We start from the raw sequence: 16,467 nt of genomic DNA on the forward strand, positions 1-16,467 counted from the left end.
ACATAAATTAAATCACATTCAATACTTCATAAATACACAAAACATCACAGCTAGAAAAAAAAAAAATTAATTACCACCAGCAAATTCCGGCACTGCAACCTAGATCGACAGCCCCCCCCCCCCCCCCCCCCACACACACACACACAAAAACCAACTCATAAACACCGTGCCGTAATGACATTCACACACCACGACACCTTGACGTCGAAGCAGACGGGTGGAATCAGACGCTTCCAGTGACCCCTCCTTCTACTCTGTAGATGAATATCGTAACAGAGACTGATGGACCAGCTTAGGTAAAAATTCTGCTATATTTCTGTTTTGACAGCACTTGGTTGCAACAGTCAAGATCGGGTATTCTGTGTACGATAAATTTATTAAAAGTATGTAACTGTGTTTTATTCTGTCAGTGTACCAATTCTGTAAATATTAGCAGTTACTGTGATATATTCACGTATTTTGACAATCTCCTGACAAATGATGAGGATAATAATTATTATATTCCACTGTGTTATGTTATACTTTCTGACATGTTATTTGTCATTCGTGATGGCCAGCGGCTATTTCCGTAGCAGTACGAAAATATTTGTTCGCTCCAGTTACTATCCTCTCTGGAAATATCACCTGGAACTACGACCTTTAACTGGAGTCACCGAGTCAGGAACGTCTAGACACACAGTTATTCCGTTACCAGCTTCCAGGTTATCTGTGGTGGTAGCCCGATAACAACCAGAGAACTAGAACTACGAGCCAATAACGATAACTGCCAGAGGAGAATACCGGCTCTGACAGTTATTTCCATAGTCGCTCGAATTCCTTAGTAACTTTCCTTGTACTACCCGTCCAAGCTAAATTAACACGTAAGGCGGTGACTTAAGGGAACGACCGTACTTGTTAATGCCTGTACTGCAGCTCCTATCAGCCACGGCTCGGACATTAACTTTATTTAATTGTTTATGCTAAAAGTAACGAAGGCCCACGAAATAGTACACAGTTCTTATCAACAGATGGCGCGCAGTCTCACAGTTATTCCCATGGTCTATAGAACGCCTCTAAATGCGCAGTACGATCTTCGGTCAACAGATGGCGCGAGGCACTGTTGACACTAAACAGTTATTGAAATAACTGCCAGAATCAGAGGAACGGTTATCGCAGTAACCGTTACTTCTCAGTAACCGGTTATTTCTATCAGTTACGTTATTTTTTGCCACCTCTAGTGTCCTGGATTAAAGCCCACTGGCTGCTGGGAGGAACTGAGGGTGTTTGGCAATGAGCTGGGATGCGGTGGCACAGGTGATGTTGGCTGATGGTGCAGAGGATGTGGTAAAACTTTTACACCATGCCTGCTTCCATTGGAACCACCGCTAGTGCTTGGTAGTGCAAAATGTGCATGTGCAATCATGAGACCATCAAGGGTTGGCTTTGCAGGTCCGATTGAGCAAGCAGCGGTGGTGCAGTCAGGAGGCGTGGCAGTGGTGCAGTCAGGAGGCGTGGATGGAATTGGTCAGTATGACGGTACTCCAAACCTGTCAGGGTGTTAACCATCATCAGACACTGCCCATGCATGATAACCAACGCAGTTGGCATCCATGTGTCATTGGCCCCAAACAGCTGAGGTGACAGAGAGTAAACAGTTGCCGCCCATGGTGAAGCTGCACTGGGTTATGGTTGTGGACAGGAATGGCTCTGTATGTACTCAGGAACAGCTGTGTTGGTGGTGTTTCTCACCCCCTTTTTAACATTTTCTGTTTTAACATCTGCACCATATATTGTACTTGGCCCTTGGAGGATGGGTGAAATCTAAATAAGTGTTTGATGCTATTTGAGGTGCAGAATTGTTCAAAAGTGTTTGCCATGAATTTGGGCCCATTGTATAATGCAGTAGTTGGGGAAGCCCTTTGTGCCAAGAATCTGGGTGAGTGTGTCAATTGTAGTGTCAATTGTGGTGGAGTTCATGCTGATTACATAATGGTTGTTACAGTAAGCATTCGTAACAATTAGCGACTTAGAACCCAGAAAGGGGCCAGTCCAAATGAATGTGGTACCTGAGATGACGGGGTGGTCAGAGGGCAAAAGTTTGGGGCAGAACAGCCTGGTGCCGGGTGCATGCAGAACAGCCATGCATTATGGCCTCCATGTCGTTGTTCAGTCCCAGCTGGTAGACATGTTTACCTCATGAGGGCTTTCATTCATGACATACCCAATGCCCTTGGTGAGGAGTTGTAAAACTTTCGGCAGGAGATTCGGGATGATGACACAGTGAGTAATCATATCAGCATTAAGCAGGAGAACATTGGTGGTGATTGACAGATGGCAGGAGAGGCGATCCCGGACCCGGAGCTCTGTATTGGTGCTCTTTGAAAAATGTGTGTGGCACCCATGTACCACATATTATAAGATAGGGTCCTAGTGTGTGTGTGTGTGTGTGTGTGTGTGTGTGTGTGTGTGTGTGTGTGTGTGCAGCTATTTGAGTGGCTGTAACAGGAAACCTGTCCAAGGTGTGCTGCTGCACCAGATTTATTTGAACAGTAGCTTTCCTGCTGTTCAAAGACCAGATCTGGTGCTGTGGGGAGGAAAGATAAAGTGTCCGCATTTGCATGTTGTGCAGTGAGCTTGTAGCTGAGGAAAAGTGTCCAATACTGGAGATGTTGTGCTGTCATCTCTGCAAGATGGGACCATGGCCCAAATAGCACAACCAGTGGTTTATGGTCCATAATGAGTGTCAATTTAGTCTAGAATAAACAAATACAGAACTTCTTAATTGAAAATGTAATAGCTAAAGCTTCCTTTTCTATCTGTGAGTAATTCTTTTGAGCAGGTGTCAACATCTCTACTCATAGTTGCTCAGTGTCATCATCATTCCCATGCACCAGCACTGCACCAATGTTATACAAAGAGGCAAACATGGCCAAAACTAGTGGACATGATGGGTAAAAGGGTGCAAGGCTGGATACCGAGTGCAGCATATGCTTAAACTCTTGAAAGTGTGTTCACAGGCAGCCATCCACCTGTACTGAATACCCTTCTTCCACAACTGGTTTAGCAGATGCTTAATGTAAGCCACTTGTGAGAGGAACTTAGAATAATAAATAACCTTTAACAAAAAAGGTCTGCAGCTCCTGTAAGTTTTATGGGCAGAGTAGTGGTTCAGAGTGCGAAGTTGTGGTCAGTGGGCTAGATCCCTTGTTTGTTGAACAAGTGTCCGAGGTATTCCACTTGCTCCTACAAACTGGCATTTGTATAAGCGACACTAGTCCCCTGTGTCACACAATGAAGTAAATAGGGCACAAAGGGTGGTCCTGATGCATCGTCACCATGACAATTAAGTCATCGATGTAGTTAGTGCAAGCAGGTATGGACTTGGGTAATTGTCCCAGGTACCTCTGGAGGGTTGCTGGAGTGGAAGAGATAACAAAGGGCCAAAGGAAGTACTGATAACCATGATGTTTGGCAACTCCTCATCCATCAAGATCTGCAAATACCCATCGGCAAGGTAGATCTTAGAATAATAATCACTTCTGACCAGCTTTGTGAGGAGGTCCTCTAGATGTGGTATGGGGTAGATTCCACTTGTGCCCAGGCATTGATTGTTGATTTTAAATCTCCACAAAGCTGGAGGGAGCCATTAGTTTTTATGACCATTACCAGGAATGTGGTCTAAACAGCAATTAATAGCTTCCTCATGGAGGTGTCCGTATTTCTGCTAAACAACCCTCCTTAAAGAGACTGAAATGGGCCGAGCAAAAAAGGGACATTGCATCTAGATGCAAGGAGATAAGAGCCTGGAAATAGATGGCACATCCCAAGCCAGGTTCGCAGATGGGTTATAAGGGAGCATAAAGGTGTTAGAGTTTCTGGAAGGGAAACCTGGCGATGGAGAATCCAAACAAGTAAAAGGCATCCAGACAGAAAAGTTTCCTGCTGAGTGACTATCGACAACAAACAGCATCACCAGCTGAAGAGATTTTTGTACACGGTGGTGACTGGGAATTGAACCTGAAGGGGAATGTACTGTCACCATACGCGACCAGTGTAAATGGGAGGGCAATCTTGGGGGAACACAGACAAGCATATGTTTGCCAGTTTACCAAGAAAACAGTAGCTCCAGTGTACATCTGAAAGTGGACATTTTGATTCATAATTGTGAGGTCGATAAACAACTTATTAGTGCAGGGTTCACCTTGGGAAGCAATTGCTTGAAACTCAGCATCCCATGGTGCATATGGGGAATAGGTTTAGTTTGAAGATGCCCCTCTTTTAGCAGATTTTGTGAGTGCAATAACTAATGCCATTTGAGAAACAGTTACATAAGAAACTGCCAGTAACATTGCACATAATTTCAGATGAACACTATATATTCAGTCCTGCACAAGAAATATACCACCACCAACAATTTGTGCAGTTTTTGGGTGTAGATAGAAATATTCAGGTACACTTTGCCTCACTGTCTAATGTCCATAATGGGTGTCTGTATTCTGCTGCAAAGGTATTTAACAAAATCTTAGCAAACATAAAGCAAGAATATGAGGATCCGTATAAATTAAAAAAAAAAAACATACTTTCTCCTTAATTAGCTTCAAGATTTTAAAAATGCTTGTTAGCTGCATGATAAGTAACAGTGATTATGTCAGATATGCCTTTGTTCTTACTTCATTCACGTAATATTTTTTTTTCTATTGTAAGCCCCAATGTGATCACGTATATATTAGTCTTACGATAGGAGATAAATGTCAGCTATTTAATACAACTGAGGAAGCAGCAACTTCTTTTCCAAATTAGCAGATTTCCTATTAATCTTACTAGTATAATTTAGAATGATTCACTGCAAATAGTTTATAGCAATTTAAGAATAGTTCATTATTAATGCAGTTTCTAACAACTGCTTCACTTTGTTAAAATATACTTTTGATTCATCCACATCATTGAAGGCTTGCGTTCCTGACGGATATTGAGTGCATTATTTTATCAAATGTTTTGGAAAAACAGTCCATAGAAAATTGAACAATAATTTTTAGACTCAAACTTGGGACCTTCTGTCTTTTGTGGGCAAGTGCTCTACCGATTGAGCTGCACAAACACAATTCACAACCCATCTCTGTAGCTTTACTTCTGCCACATCCTCATCTCCTACCTTCCAAACTTCATCAGAAGCTATCCTCTCAGTTGGTAGAGCACTTGCTCATGAAAGGCAGAGGTCCTGAGTTCGAGTCTCTGTCCAGTATATAGTTCGAATCTGCCAGGAAATTTTGTATCAGCTCACACTCAGCTGCAGAGTGAAAATTTGATTATATCTTTCCTGTCACCTTTCCATAAAGTTGTTTCACAGTGGTATATTTTAATCTGTCTAGAGATAAATTCGTTTTAGGAATGGATTTTCTGTGTCAGTAATAAAATGATTTAATTGCAATAACATTTCAGGACTTTCTTAAAATTTTATTGTCACTATGCTCCATTCGTTTCTGAGAACTTTTCTAATCAAATTAACTTGAAAAAAGAATGTTGGTGGCAGTTGTTGTTGCTCAGACTTAGTGGATTGGCATTTCCAATATATTTGCATGCTTCGTCTTTGACTTTAAAATTCTTCAGTCTAGAAATTTGAGTTTTATCTTTCAGAAGTTATGTAAAAATCACCTACACACAATTTATTTCAAATTTTTCCGTGTTGGTGACAGTGGGACTGCTGTTTGGGCATTGGATCCAGGAGGCAGTGTGTACAGGCGGTATGGCATATCACCTTCCAATTATGTTGGTGATTACTGGAAAAGGATACCTGGAGTTGTGAGTGCTCTTACAGGTAAGATATTTTTACTACTGTCTGAATTAATGAATGCATTATGTCGTACAGGTGTTTTAGATGCATCTCCATTGTATTCTCCGATTTACATGCTGCCATTTACTATCTGTAAAGATTTTCACAAAAGGTAACATTTAATCAATGGAATACCATTTTCTAACAGAGAGATAGAGGGGCTGGCCAGTACTTACCTCAGCTGAGTACAGCCGATAGATACACAAAAAACAGAACTGAAAGTTTACGTTCCTAGCTTTCGGAACAAATGTTCCTTCATCAGGGAGGAGAGAGGGGAAAGAAAGGGAAGAAGGGAAAGTGGATTCAGTTACTCATAACCCAGGTCATGCAGCAACAGGGAAAGGAAAACAGGGAGGGTAGCAAGGATGGAGGCATGGTTGTCAGAGGGAAGCCAAAGATATTCTACTGTAAGTATTGTGCCAGCTTCAAACCAAAGAGGATGCATACAGAAGTAAAGAGGTATACAGTATAAAGATAAACACAACTATGTAGGATGAAAAGATGCGTGAATGGCTAAAGAGGAAAGGGAAAGAGGAGAAGACTGAAGAGTAAATGGGAGTGAGGTTGTTTAACGTAGGTTCAGTCCAGGGGGATGGCGGGATGAAAGGATGTGTTGGAGTGCAAGTTCCCATCTCCGCAGTTCAGAGGGACTGGTGTTGGGTGGGAGAAGCCAAATGGCACATACGGTGTAGCAGGTTCCTAGGTCCCTAGAATTATGCTGGAGGGCATGCTCCGCTACTGGGTATTGGACATCTCCTAGGCGGACAGTTCGTCTGTGTCCGTTCATGCGCTCAGCCAGTTTAGTTGTTGTCATACCGATGTAAAAGGCTGTGCAGTGCAGGCATGTCAGCTGATAAATGACATATGTAGTTTCACACGTGGCCCTGCCTAGAATTGTGTATGTTTTACCAGTAGCGGGGCTAGAGTAGGTGGTTGTGGGGGGGATGCATGGGGCAGGTTTTGCAGCGGAGTCGGTTACAGGGGTAGGAACCGCTGGGTAGAGAAGGTAGTCTGGGAATATTGTAGGGTTTAACAAGGATGTTACGGAGGTTAGGGGGGCGACGAAAGGCAACTCTGGGTGGTGCGGGGAGAATTTTGTCAAGGGATGATCTCATTTCAGGGGTTGACTTGAGAAAGTCATATCCCTGGCGGAGTAATTTGTTGATGTATTTGAGGCCAGGATAATATTGGGTGACAAGGGGGATGCTTCTGTGTGGTCTGGGGGTAGGAACATTGTTGTTGGACGGGGAGGAATGTATTGCTCGGGAGATCTGTTTGTGGACAAGGTCTGCAGGATAGTTGCGGGAGAGGAAACCACTGGTCAGGTTATTGGTGTAATTGTTGAGGGATTCATCACTGGAGCAGATACGTTTGCCACGAATACCTAGGCTGTAGGGAAGGGAACATTTGATGTGGAATGAATGGCAGCTATCAAAGTGAAGGTACTGTTGTTTGTTTGTGGGTTTGATATGGACAGAGGTGTGGATGTGAGCTTCAACAAGATGAAGGTCAACATCCAGGAAGGTGGCTTGGGTTTTGGAGAAGGACCAGGTGAAATTCAGATTCGAAAAGGAGTTGAGGTTATGGAGGAAATTAAGGAGTGTTTCTTCACCATGGGTCCAGACCACAAAGATGTCATCTATAAACCTATACCAGGCCAGGGGAAGCAGCTGCTGCGTCTCCATGCGGCCCATGAAGAGGTTAGCATAGGACAGAGCCATCCTGGTTCCCATGGCCGTTCCCCTGATTTGTTTGTAGGTCTGGCCCTCGAAAGTGAAGTAATTATGGGTTAGGATGAAGTTGGTAAGTGTGATAAGGAACGAGGTTTTTGGAAGATCTTCGGGTGGGCGTTGGGAGAGGTAGTGCTCAAGGGCAGAGAGACCATGGGTATGTGGGATGTTTGTGTAAAGGGATGTAGCATCAATGGTGACAAGAAAGGTTTCAGGTGGGAGAGGAGTGGGAATGGATTTGAGGCGTTCTAGGAAGTGGTATGTGTCTTTGCTGTAGGATGGGGGTGTGCGGGTGTTAGGTTGGAGGTGTTGGTCTACCAGAGCTGAGATACATTCTGTTGGGGCTTTGAAGCCTGCTGCAATGGGACGGCCAGGATGGTTCTCTTTGTGGATTTTGGGTAATAGGTAGAAGGTAGGAGTACGGGGCTCAGGTGGAGTGAGTAATTCTATGGAAGCCGTTGTGAGGCCTTGTGAGGGACCTTGGATTTTTAGGATTTTCTGCAGTTCAGTCTGGATGGAGGGAATGGGATCCTGGGTAACAGCTTTGTAGGTTGAGGTGTCGGAGAGTTGACGCAGTCCTTCTGCCACATACTCCACACGGTCAAGTACCACAGTTGTGGAGCCTTTATCCGCCGGGAAGATGACAATAGAGCGGTCTGTTTTCAGCTCCTTAATGGCACGGGATTCAGCTGGGGTGATGTTGGGGGTTGTCGGGATGTTCTTCAAGAAGGACTGGGAGGAAACACTGGATGTGAGGAATTCCTGAAATGTCTGCAAGGGATGGTTTTGGGGGAGGGGAGGAGGATCCCTTTGAGAAGGCGGTCGGAACTGTTCTAGACAGGGTTCAACACTGGGGCTAGTATTTGGGGGCTGTGTTTGGGTAGTGAAGTGATATTTCCAGTTGAGGTTCCGGGTGAATGAGAGGAGATCTTTAACCAGGGCAGTGTGGTTGAAGTTAGGCGTGGGGCTAAAGGTTAAGCCTTTTGATAGAACAGATGTCTCTGGAGGGGAGAGGGATCTGGATGAGAGGTTTAGAACTGAATTGGGACTGGTGATATGTGGCATTTGACTGTGGTTATAGTTGAGATTTGGTCTCTGTGGGGTATGTGCTGGGATGGGGAGATTGAGTAGGGTGGCTAGGCTAGGTTTGTTGGCTATGAGGGGGGTTTGTTGAAGGTTCTGTTGTGGTTGGTGTTTGTGAGGGATAGGGAGAGGGACCCAACTTCTTAGGTGTTGCACTAGCACTGTGGATAGCTTTTTCAGGTGGTGTGTGGCATGGAACTCAAGTTTGCAGCTGGCTTCTAGGATAATGTTCCTGAGTGTGTTCTCCAAGCAAGGATTTGAGAGGTGGAGGACTTTGAAGAGAGATAGGAGCTGTTGGGAGTGGTGGTTACATGAAGTGGTGTAGAGATTCAGCACAAGTTGGGTAAGGGCTAAGGATTGAAGGTTCTGGAAGTCCAGGAGAGACTGGTGGAAGGAGGAATTGCACCCAGAGATGGCAACTTTTAAGTTGAGTCCTATAGGGGTAATTCCAAAGGTTAAGCAGGACCGGAGGAAAAGTATGTGGGATTGCAGTTTGGCTACGGTGAATGCATGTTTCCGGAATGAATGTAAATAATGTGGCATAGGATTAGGGTACATAGTGGGTAGGGAATTTAAATAACTAAAGTTAAAATAGTAATCATAAGAAGGAATAAAACACGGAGGGAAGGACGAGAAAGAAAGAAATTGTGTTGGTAATGTTCAATACCAAAGGAAGACCACTAAATAAGAAAAATACGGAAAAAGATGACCAGACCAAGCAACTATGTCCATATCAGGGGAAAAGAACACACGTTGCTCAAAAACTGAGATCGCGCGTGACGCAAAAAAGATTGCGCGTGCCGCAATAAAGATCGCGGGTGACGCAAAAAAGATCGCGGGTGGCGCAGAAATGTAACAAAAAAATTTTCCTGTGGCAGAGAAAGATAGCCAATGGCATAAAATTATCGCCAGAAACATGAAATCGACGGAAATGGGTGATACTGGTAGGTGTGGAAGAGATTGTTGGCAGTGATTGTTGGCTGGAGAACAGCGAATAACGAACGTTAAAACTATGTAATGTTAAATAAATAAACCAATAAATAAAAAAAGAGAAGTGGACTATAAACGGAACAAGATAATAGGAGGAAAATGAAACTAGCACAGTTGGAGACGAAACTATTTATTTATGTATATTTAAAACACTGAAGAAGAGAAAGTGTTTAGATGACAGATGAAAGTGATAGCTAACAAAGGGAAAAAACAATGAAGGATGTGGACCATATAGGTGATCTAAACGGTTAATGGAAAATCTCATATAAAGATGTGAAACAAATACTAAGAGAGAGATAGAGGGGCAGGCCAGTACTTACCTCAGCTCAGTACAGCCGATAGATACACAAAAAACAGAACCGAAAATTTACATTCCTAGCTTTCGGAACAAATGTTCCTTCATCAGGGAGGAGAGAGGGGAAAGAAAGGGAAGAAGGGAAAGTGGATTCAGTTACTCATAACCCAGGTCATGAAGCAACAGGGAAAGGAAAACAGGGAGGGTAGCAAGGATGGAGGCATGGTTGTCAGAGGGAAGCCAAAGATATTCTACTATAAGTATTGTGCCAGCTTCAAACCAAAGAGGATGCATACAGAAGTAAAGAGGTATACAGTATAAAGATAAACACAACTATGTAGAATGAAAAGATGCGTGAATGGCTAAAGAGGAAAGGGAAAGAGGAGAAGACTGAAGAGTAAATGGGAGTGAGGTTGTTTAACGTAGGTTCAGTCCAGGGGGATGGCGGGATGAAAGGATGTGTTGGAGTGCAAGTTCCCATCTCCGCAGTTCAGAGGGACTGGTGTTGGGTGGGAGAAGCCAAATGGCACATACGGTGTAGCAGGTTCCTAGGTCCCTAGAATTATGCTGGAAGGCATGCTCCGCTACTGGTTATTGGACATCTCCTAGGCGGACAGTTTGTCTGTGTCCGTTCATGTGCTCAGCCAGTTTAGTTGTTGTCATACCGATGTAAAAGGCTGTGCAGTGCAGGCATGTCAGCTGATAAATGACATGTGTAGTTTCACACGTGGCCCTGCCTAGAATTGTGTATGTTTTACCAGTAGCGGGGCTGGAGTAGGTGGTTGTGGGGGGGATGCATGGGGCAGGTTTTGCAGCGGGGTCGGTTACAGGGGTAGGAACCGCTGGGTAGAGAAGGTAGTCTGGGAATATTGTAGGGTTTAACAAGGATGTTATGGAGGTTAGGGGGGCGACGAAAGGAAACTCTGGGTGGTGTGGGGAGAATTTTGTCAAGGGATGATCTCATTTCAGGGGTTGACTTGAGAAAGTCATATCCCTGGCGGAGTAATTTGTTGATGTATTTGAGGCCAGGATAATATTGGGTGACAAGGGGGATGCTTCTGTGTGGTCTGGGGGTAGGAACATTGTTGTTGGACGGGGAGGAATGTATTGCTCGGGAGATCTGTTTGTGGACAAGGTCTGCAGGATAGTTGCGGGAGAGGAAACCACTGGTCAGGTTATTGGTGTAATTGTTGAGGGATTCATCACTGGAGCAGATACGTTTGCCACGAATACCTGGGCTGTAGGGAAGGGAACATTTGATGTGGAATGGATGGCAGCTATCAAAGTGAAGGTACTGTTGTTTGTTTGTGGATTTGATATGGACAGAGGTGTGGATGTGAGCTTCAACAAGATGAAGGTCAACATCCAGGAAGGTGGCTTGGGTTTTGGAGAAGGACCAGGTGAAATTCAGATTCGAAAAGGAGTTGAGGTTATGGAGGAAATTAAGGAGTGTTTCTTCACCATGAGTCCAGACCACAAAGATGTCATCTATAAACCTATACCAGGCCAGGGGAAGCAGCTGTTGGGTCTCCATGCGGCCCATGAAGAGGTTAGCATATGATGGAGCCATCCTGGTTCCCATGGCCATTCCCCTGATTTGTTTGTAGGTCTGGCCTTCAAAAGTGAAGTAATTATGGGTTAGGATGAAGTTGGTAAGTGTGATAAGGAACGAGGTTTTTGGAAGATCTTCGGGTGGGCGTTGGGAGAGGTAGTGCTCAAGGGCAGAGAGACCATGGGTATGTGGGATGTTTGTGTAAAGGGATGTAGCATCTATGGTGACAAGAAAGGTTTCAGGTGGGAGAGGAGTGGGAATGGATTTGAGGCGTTCTAGGAAGTGGTTTGTGTCTTTGATGTAGGATGGAGGTGTGCGGGTGATAGGTTGGAGGTGTTGGTCTACCAGAGCTGAGACACATTCTGTTGGGGCTTTGAAGCCTGCTGCAATGGGATGGCCAGGATGGTTCTCTTTGTGGATTTTGGGTAATAGGTAGAAGGTAGGAGTACGGGGCTCAGGTGGAGTGAGTAAGTCTATGGAAGCCGTTGTGAGGCCTTGTGAGGGACCTTGGATTTTTAGCATTTTCTGCAGCTAAATCGACGGAAATGGATGATACTGGTAGGTGTGGAAGAGATTGTTGGCAGTGATTGTTGGCTGGAGAACAGCAAATAACGAATGTTAAAACTATGGAATGTAAAATAAGTAAACCAATAAATAAAAAAAGAGAAGTGGACTATAAACGGAACAAGATAATAGGAGGAAAATGAAACTAGCACAGTTGGAGACGAAACTTTATTTATGTATATATAAAACACTGAAGAAGAGAAAGTGTTTAGATGACACTTCCGTCGATTTCATGTTTCTGGCGATAATTTTATGCCATTGGCTATCTTTCTCTGCCACAGGAAATTTTTTTTGTGACATTTTTGCGTCACCCGCGATCTTATTTGCGTCACCCGCGATCTTTTTTGCGTCACGCGCGATCTATTTTGCGTCACGCGCGATCTCTTTTGCGGCACGCGCGATCTCAGTTTTTGAGCAATGTGTGTTCTTTTCCCCTGGTATGGACATAGTTGCTTGGTCTGGTCATCTTTTTCCGTATTTTTCTTATTTAGTGGTCTTCCTTTGGTATTGAACATTACCAACACAATTTCTTTCTTTCTCGTCCTTCCCTCTGTGTTTTATTCCTTCTTATGATTACTATTTTAACTTTAGTTATTTAAATTCCCTACCCACCATGTACCCTAATCCTATACCACATTATTTACATTCATTCCGGAAACATGCATTCACCGTAGCCAAACTGCAATCCCACATACTTTTCCTCCGGTGCTGCTTAACCTTTGGAATTACCCCTATAGGACTCAACTTAAAAGTTGCCATCTCTGGGTGCAATTCCTCCTTCCACCAGTCTCTCCTGGACTTCCAGAACCTTCAATTCTTAGCCCTTACCCAACTTGTGCTGAATCTCTACACTACTTCATGTAACCACCACTCCCAACAGCTCCTATCTCTCTTCAAAGTCCTCCACGTCTTAAACCCTTGCTTGGAGAACACACTCAGGAACATTATCCTAGAAGCCAGCTGCAAACTTGAGTTCCATGCCACACACCACGTGAAAAAACTATCCACAGTGCTAGTGCAACACCTAAGAAGTTGGGTCCCTCTCCCTATCCCTCACAAACACCAACCACAACAGAACCTTCAACAAACCCCCCTCATAGCCAACAAACCTAGCCTAGCCACCCTACTCAATCTCCCCATCCCAGCACATACCCCACAGAGACCAAATCTCAACTATAACCACAGTCAAATGCCACATATCACCAGTCCCAATTCAGTTCTAAACCTCTCATCCAGATCCCTCTCCCCTCCAGAGACATCTGTTCTATCAAAAGGCTTAACCTTTAGCCCCACGCCTAACTTCAACCACACTGCCCTGGTTAAAGATCTCTCATTCACCCGGAACCTCAACTGGAAATATCACTTCACTACCCAAACACAGCCCCCAAATACTAGCCCCAGTGTTGAACCCTGTCTAGAACAGTTCCGACCGCCTTCTCAAAGGGATCCTCCTCCCCTCCCCCAAAACCATCCCTTGCAGACATTTCAGGAATTCCTCACATCCAGTGTTTCCTCCCAGTCCTTCTTGAAGAACATCCCGACAACCCCCAACATCACCCCAGCTGAATCCCGTGCCATTAAGGAGCTGAAAACAGACCGCTCTATTGTCATCCTCCTGGCGGATAAAGGCTCCACAACTGTGGTACTTGACCGTGTGGAGTATGTGGCAGAAGGACTGCGTCAACTCTCCGACACCTCAACCTACAAAGCTGTTACCCAGGATCCGATTCCCTCCATCCAGACTGAGCTGCAGAAAATCCTAAAAATCCAAGGTCCCTCACAAGGCCTCACAACGGCTTCCATAGACTTACTCACTCCACCTGAGCCCCGTACTCCTACCTTCTACCTATTACCCAAAATCCACAAAGAGAACCATCCTGGCCGTCCCATTGCAGCAGGCTTCAAAGCCCCAACACCTCCAACCTGTCACCCGCACACCCCCATCCTACATCAAAGACACAAACCACTTCCTAGAACGCCTCAAATCCATTCCCACTCCTCTCCCACCTGAAACCTTTCTTGTCACCATTGATGCTACATCCCTTTACACAAACATCCCACATACCCATGGTCTCTCTGCCCTTGAGCACTACCTCTCCCAACGCCCACCCGAAGATCTTCCAAAAACCTCGTTCCTTATCACACTTACCAACTTCATCCTAACCCATAATTACTTCACTTTTGAAGGCCAGACCTACAAACAAATCTGGGGAACGGCCATGGGAACCAGGATGGCTCCGTCCTATGCTAACCTCTTCATGGGCCGCATGGAGGAGGCTTTCCTGAAGACCCAACAGCTGCTTCCCCTGGCCTGGTATAGGTTTATAGATGACATCTTTGTGGTCTGGACCCATGGTGAAGAAACACTCCTTAATTTCCTCCATAACCTCAACTCCTTTTCGAATCTGAATTTCACCTGGTCCTTCTCCAAAACCCAAGCCACCTTCCTGGATGTTGACCTTCATCTTGTTGAAGCTCACATCCGCACCTCTGTCCATATCAAACCCACAAACAAACAACAGTACCTTCACTTTGATAGCTGCCATCCATTCCACATCAAATGTTCCCTTCCCTACAGCCTAGGTATTCGTGGCAAACGTATCTGCTCCAGTGATGAATCCCTCAACAATTACACCAATAACCTGACCAGTGGTTTCCTCTCCCGCAACTATCCTGCAGACCTTGTCCACAAACAGATCTCCCGAGCAATACATTCCTCCCCGTCCAACAACAATGTTCCTACCCCCAGACCACACAGAAGCATCCCCCTTGTCACCCAATATTATCCTGGCCTCAAATACATCAACAAATTACTCCGCCAGGGATATGACTTTCTCAAGTCAACCCCTGAAATGAGATCATCCCTTGACAAAATTCTCCCCACACCACCCAGAGTTTCCTTTCGTCGCCCCTCTAACCTCCGTAACATCCTTGTTAAACCCTACAATATTCCCAGACTACCTTCTCTACCCAGCGGTTCCTACCCCTGTAACCGACCCCGCTGCAAAACCTGCCCCATGCATCCCCCCCACAACCACCTACTCTAGCCCCGCTACTGGTAAAACATACACAATTCTAGGCAGGGCCACGTGTGAAACTACACACGTCATTTATCAGCTGACATGCCTGCACTGCACAGCCTTTTACATCGGTATGACAACAACTAAACTGGCTGAGCGCATGAACGGACACAGATGAACTGTCCGCCTAGGAGATGTCCAATACCCAGTACCGGAGCATGCCCTCCAGCATAATTCTAGGGACCTAGGAACCTGCTACACCGTATGTGCCATTTGGCTTCTCCCACCCAACACCAGTCCCTCTGAACTGCAGAGATGGGAACTTGCACTCCAACACATCCTTTCATCCCGCCATCCCCCTGGACTGAACCTACGTTAAACAACCTCACTCCCATTTACTCTTCAGTCTTCTCCTCTTTCCCTTTCCTCTTTAGCCATTCACGCATCTTTTCATTCTACATAGTTGTGTTTATCTTTATACTGTATACCTCTTTACTTCTGTATGCATCCTCTTTGGTTTGAAGCTGGCACAATACTTACAGTAGAATATCTTTGGCTTCCCTCTGACAACCATGCCTCCATCCTTGCTACCCTCCCTGTTTTCCTTTCCCTGTTGCTTCATGACCTGGGTTATGAGTAACTGAATCCACTTTCCCTTCTTCCCTTTCTTTCCCCTCTCTCCTCCCTGATGAAGGAACATTTGTTCCGAAAGCTAGGAACGTAAATTTTCGGTTCTGTTTTTTGTGTATCTATCGGCTGTACTGAGCTGAGGTAAGTACTGGCCAGCCCCTCTATCTCTCTGTTAGTATTTGTTTCATATCTTTATATAAGATTTTCCATTAATCATTTGGAATACCATTTTCAGCATTTAAAATTACTGTGTTACAGTCTGTAGTCAGACTGACATTGTGATCAGGCTTTTGTGCTTATAATGTGAATCTGATTGATTGGTGGAATATCATCTAGTAATACCATTTGATTTTACATTACATGGAGATAGAATTTTTGGTTAATATTTACCTCCAGGAACAGGATTTCTATACTATGAATAGAATTACTTAAAAGAAGAAAAATACTAATGCTGACTTTCAAAACTTGTAAGTTCCACCCAGAGAAAACAACAAAATATCTTAAACCTAGGATTAGTTTTTTTCTTTCTTTAACCGGTAGCAAGCTGAGCAGTCAGTGATATGAAACATTGAACAGAACGGGAGGAGTGATCAAATTCATGGTTGCAATGGTTGACTCCCCTAGCTAGCTAACAATCACTTTGTTATACTGAACCAGCTGTAGCATATGTTAGTATTTTTTATCAATGTGTACTCCTGTGTTTTTTAAAATAATTCTCAATAGGGAAATATTTAATGGTATGCTTTTTGACTTTTTAAATACCTGAAGTTTGACTGACTTTAATTTATTGTTTG

At 44.5% G+C, this 16,467-nt stretch overlaps 1 protein-coding gene across 3 annotated transcripts in view; it reads left to right on the top strand.

Moving 5' to 3' along the window:
• Nucleotides 1-16,467, top strand: part of LOC126457531 (uncharacterized) — a 221,914-nt gene that overhangs the window by 196,098 nt on the left and 9,349 nt on the right. For all 3 annotated transcript variants that reach the window (XM_050093884.1, XM_050093885.1, XM_050093883.1), the window contains exon 16: nt 5,673-5,794. In XM_050093884.1, the coding sequence (XP_049949841.1) occupies nt 5,673-5,794 (122 nt within the window). The remainder of the gene's footprint in view (nt 1-5,672; nt 5,795-16,467) is intronic.

The sequence above is a fragment of the Schistocerca serialis genome, chromosome 2 (assembly GCF_023864345.2).
Source record: "Schistocerca serialis cubense isolate TAMUIC-IGC-003099 chromosome 2, iqSchSeri2.2, whole genome shotgun sequence".
Lineage (NCBI taxonomy): Eukaryota > Metazoa > Arthropoda > Insecta > Orthoptera > Acrididae > Schistocerca > Schistocerca serialis.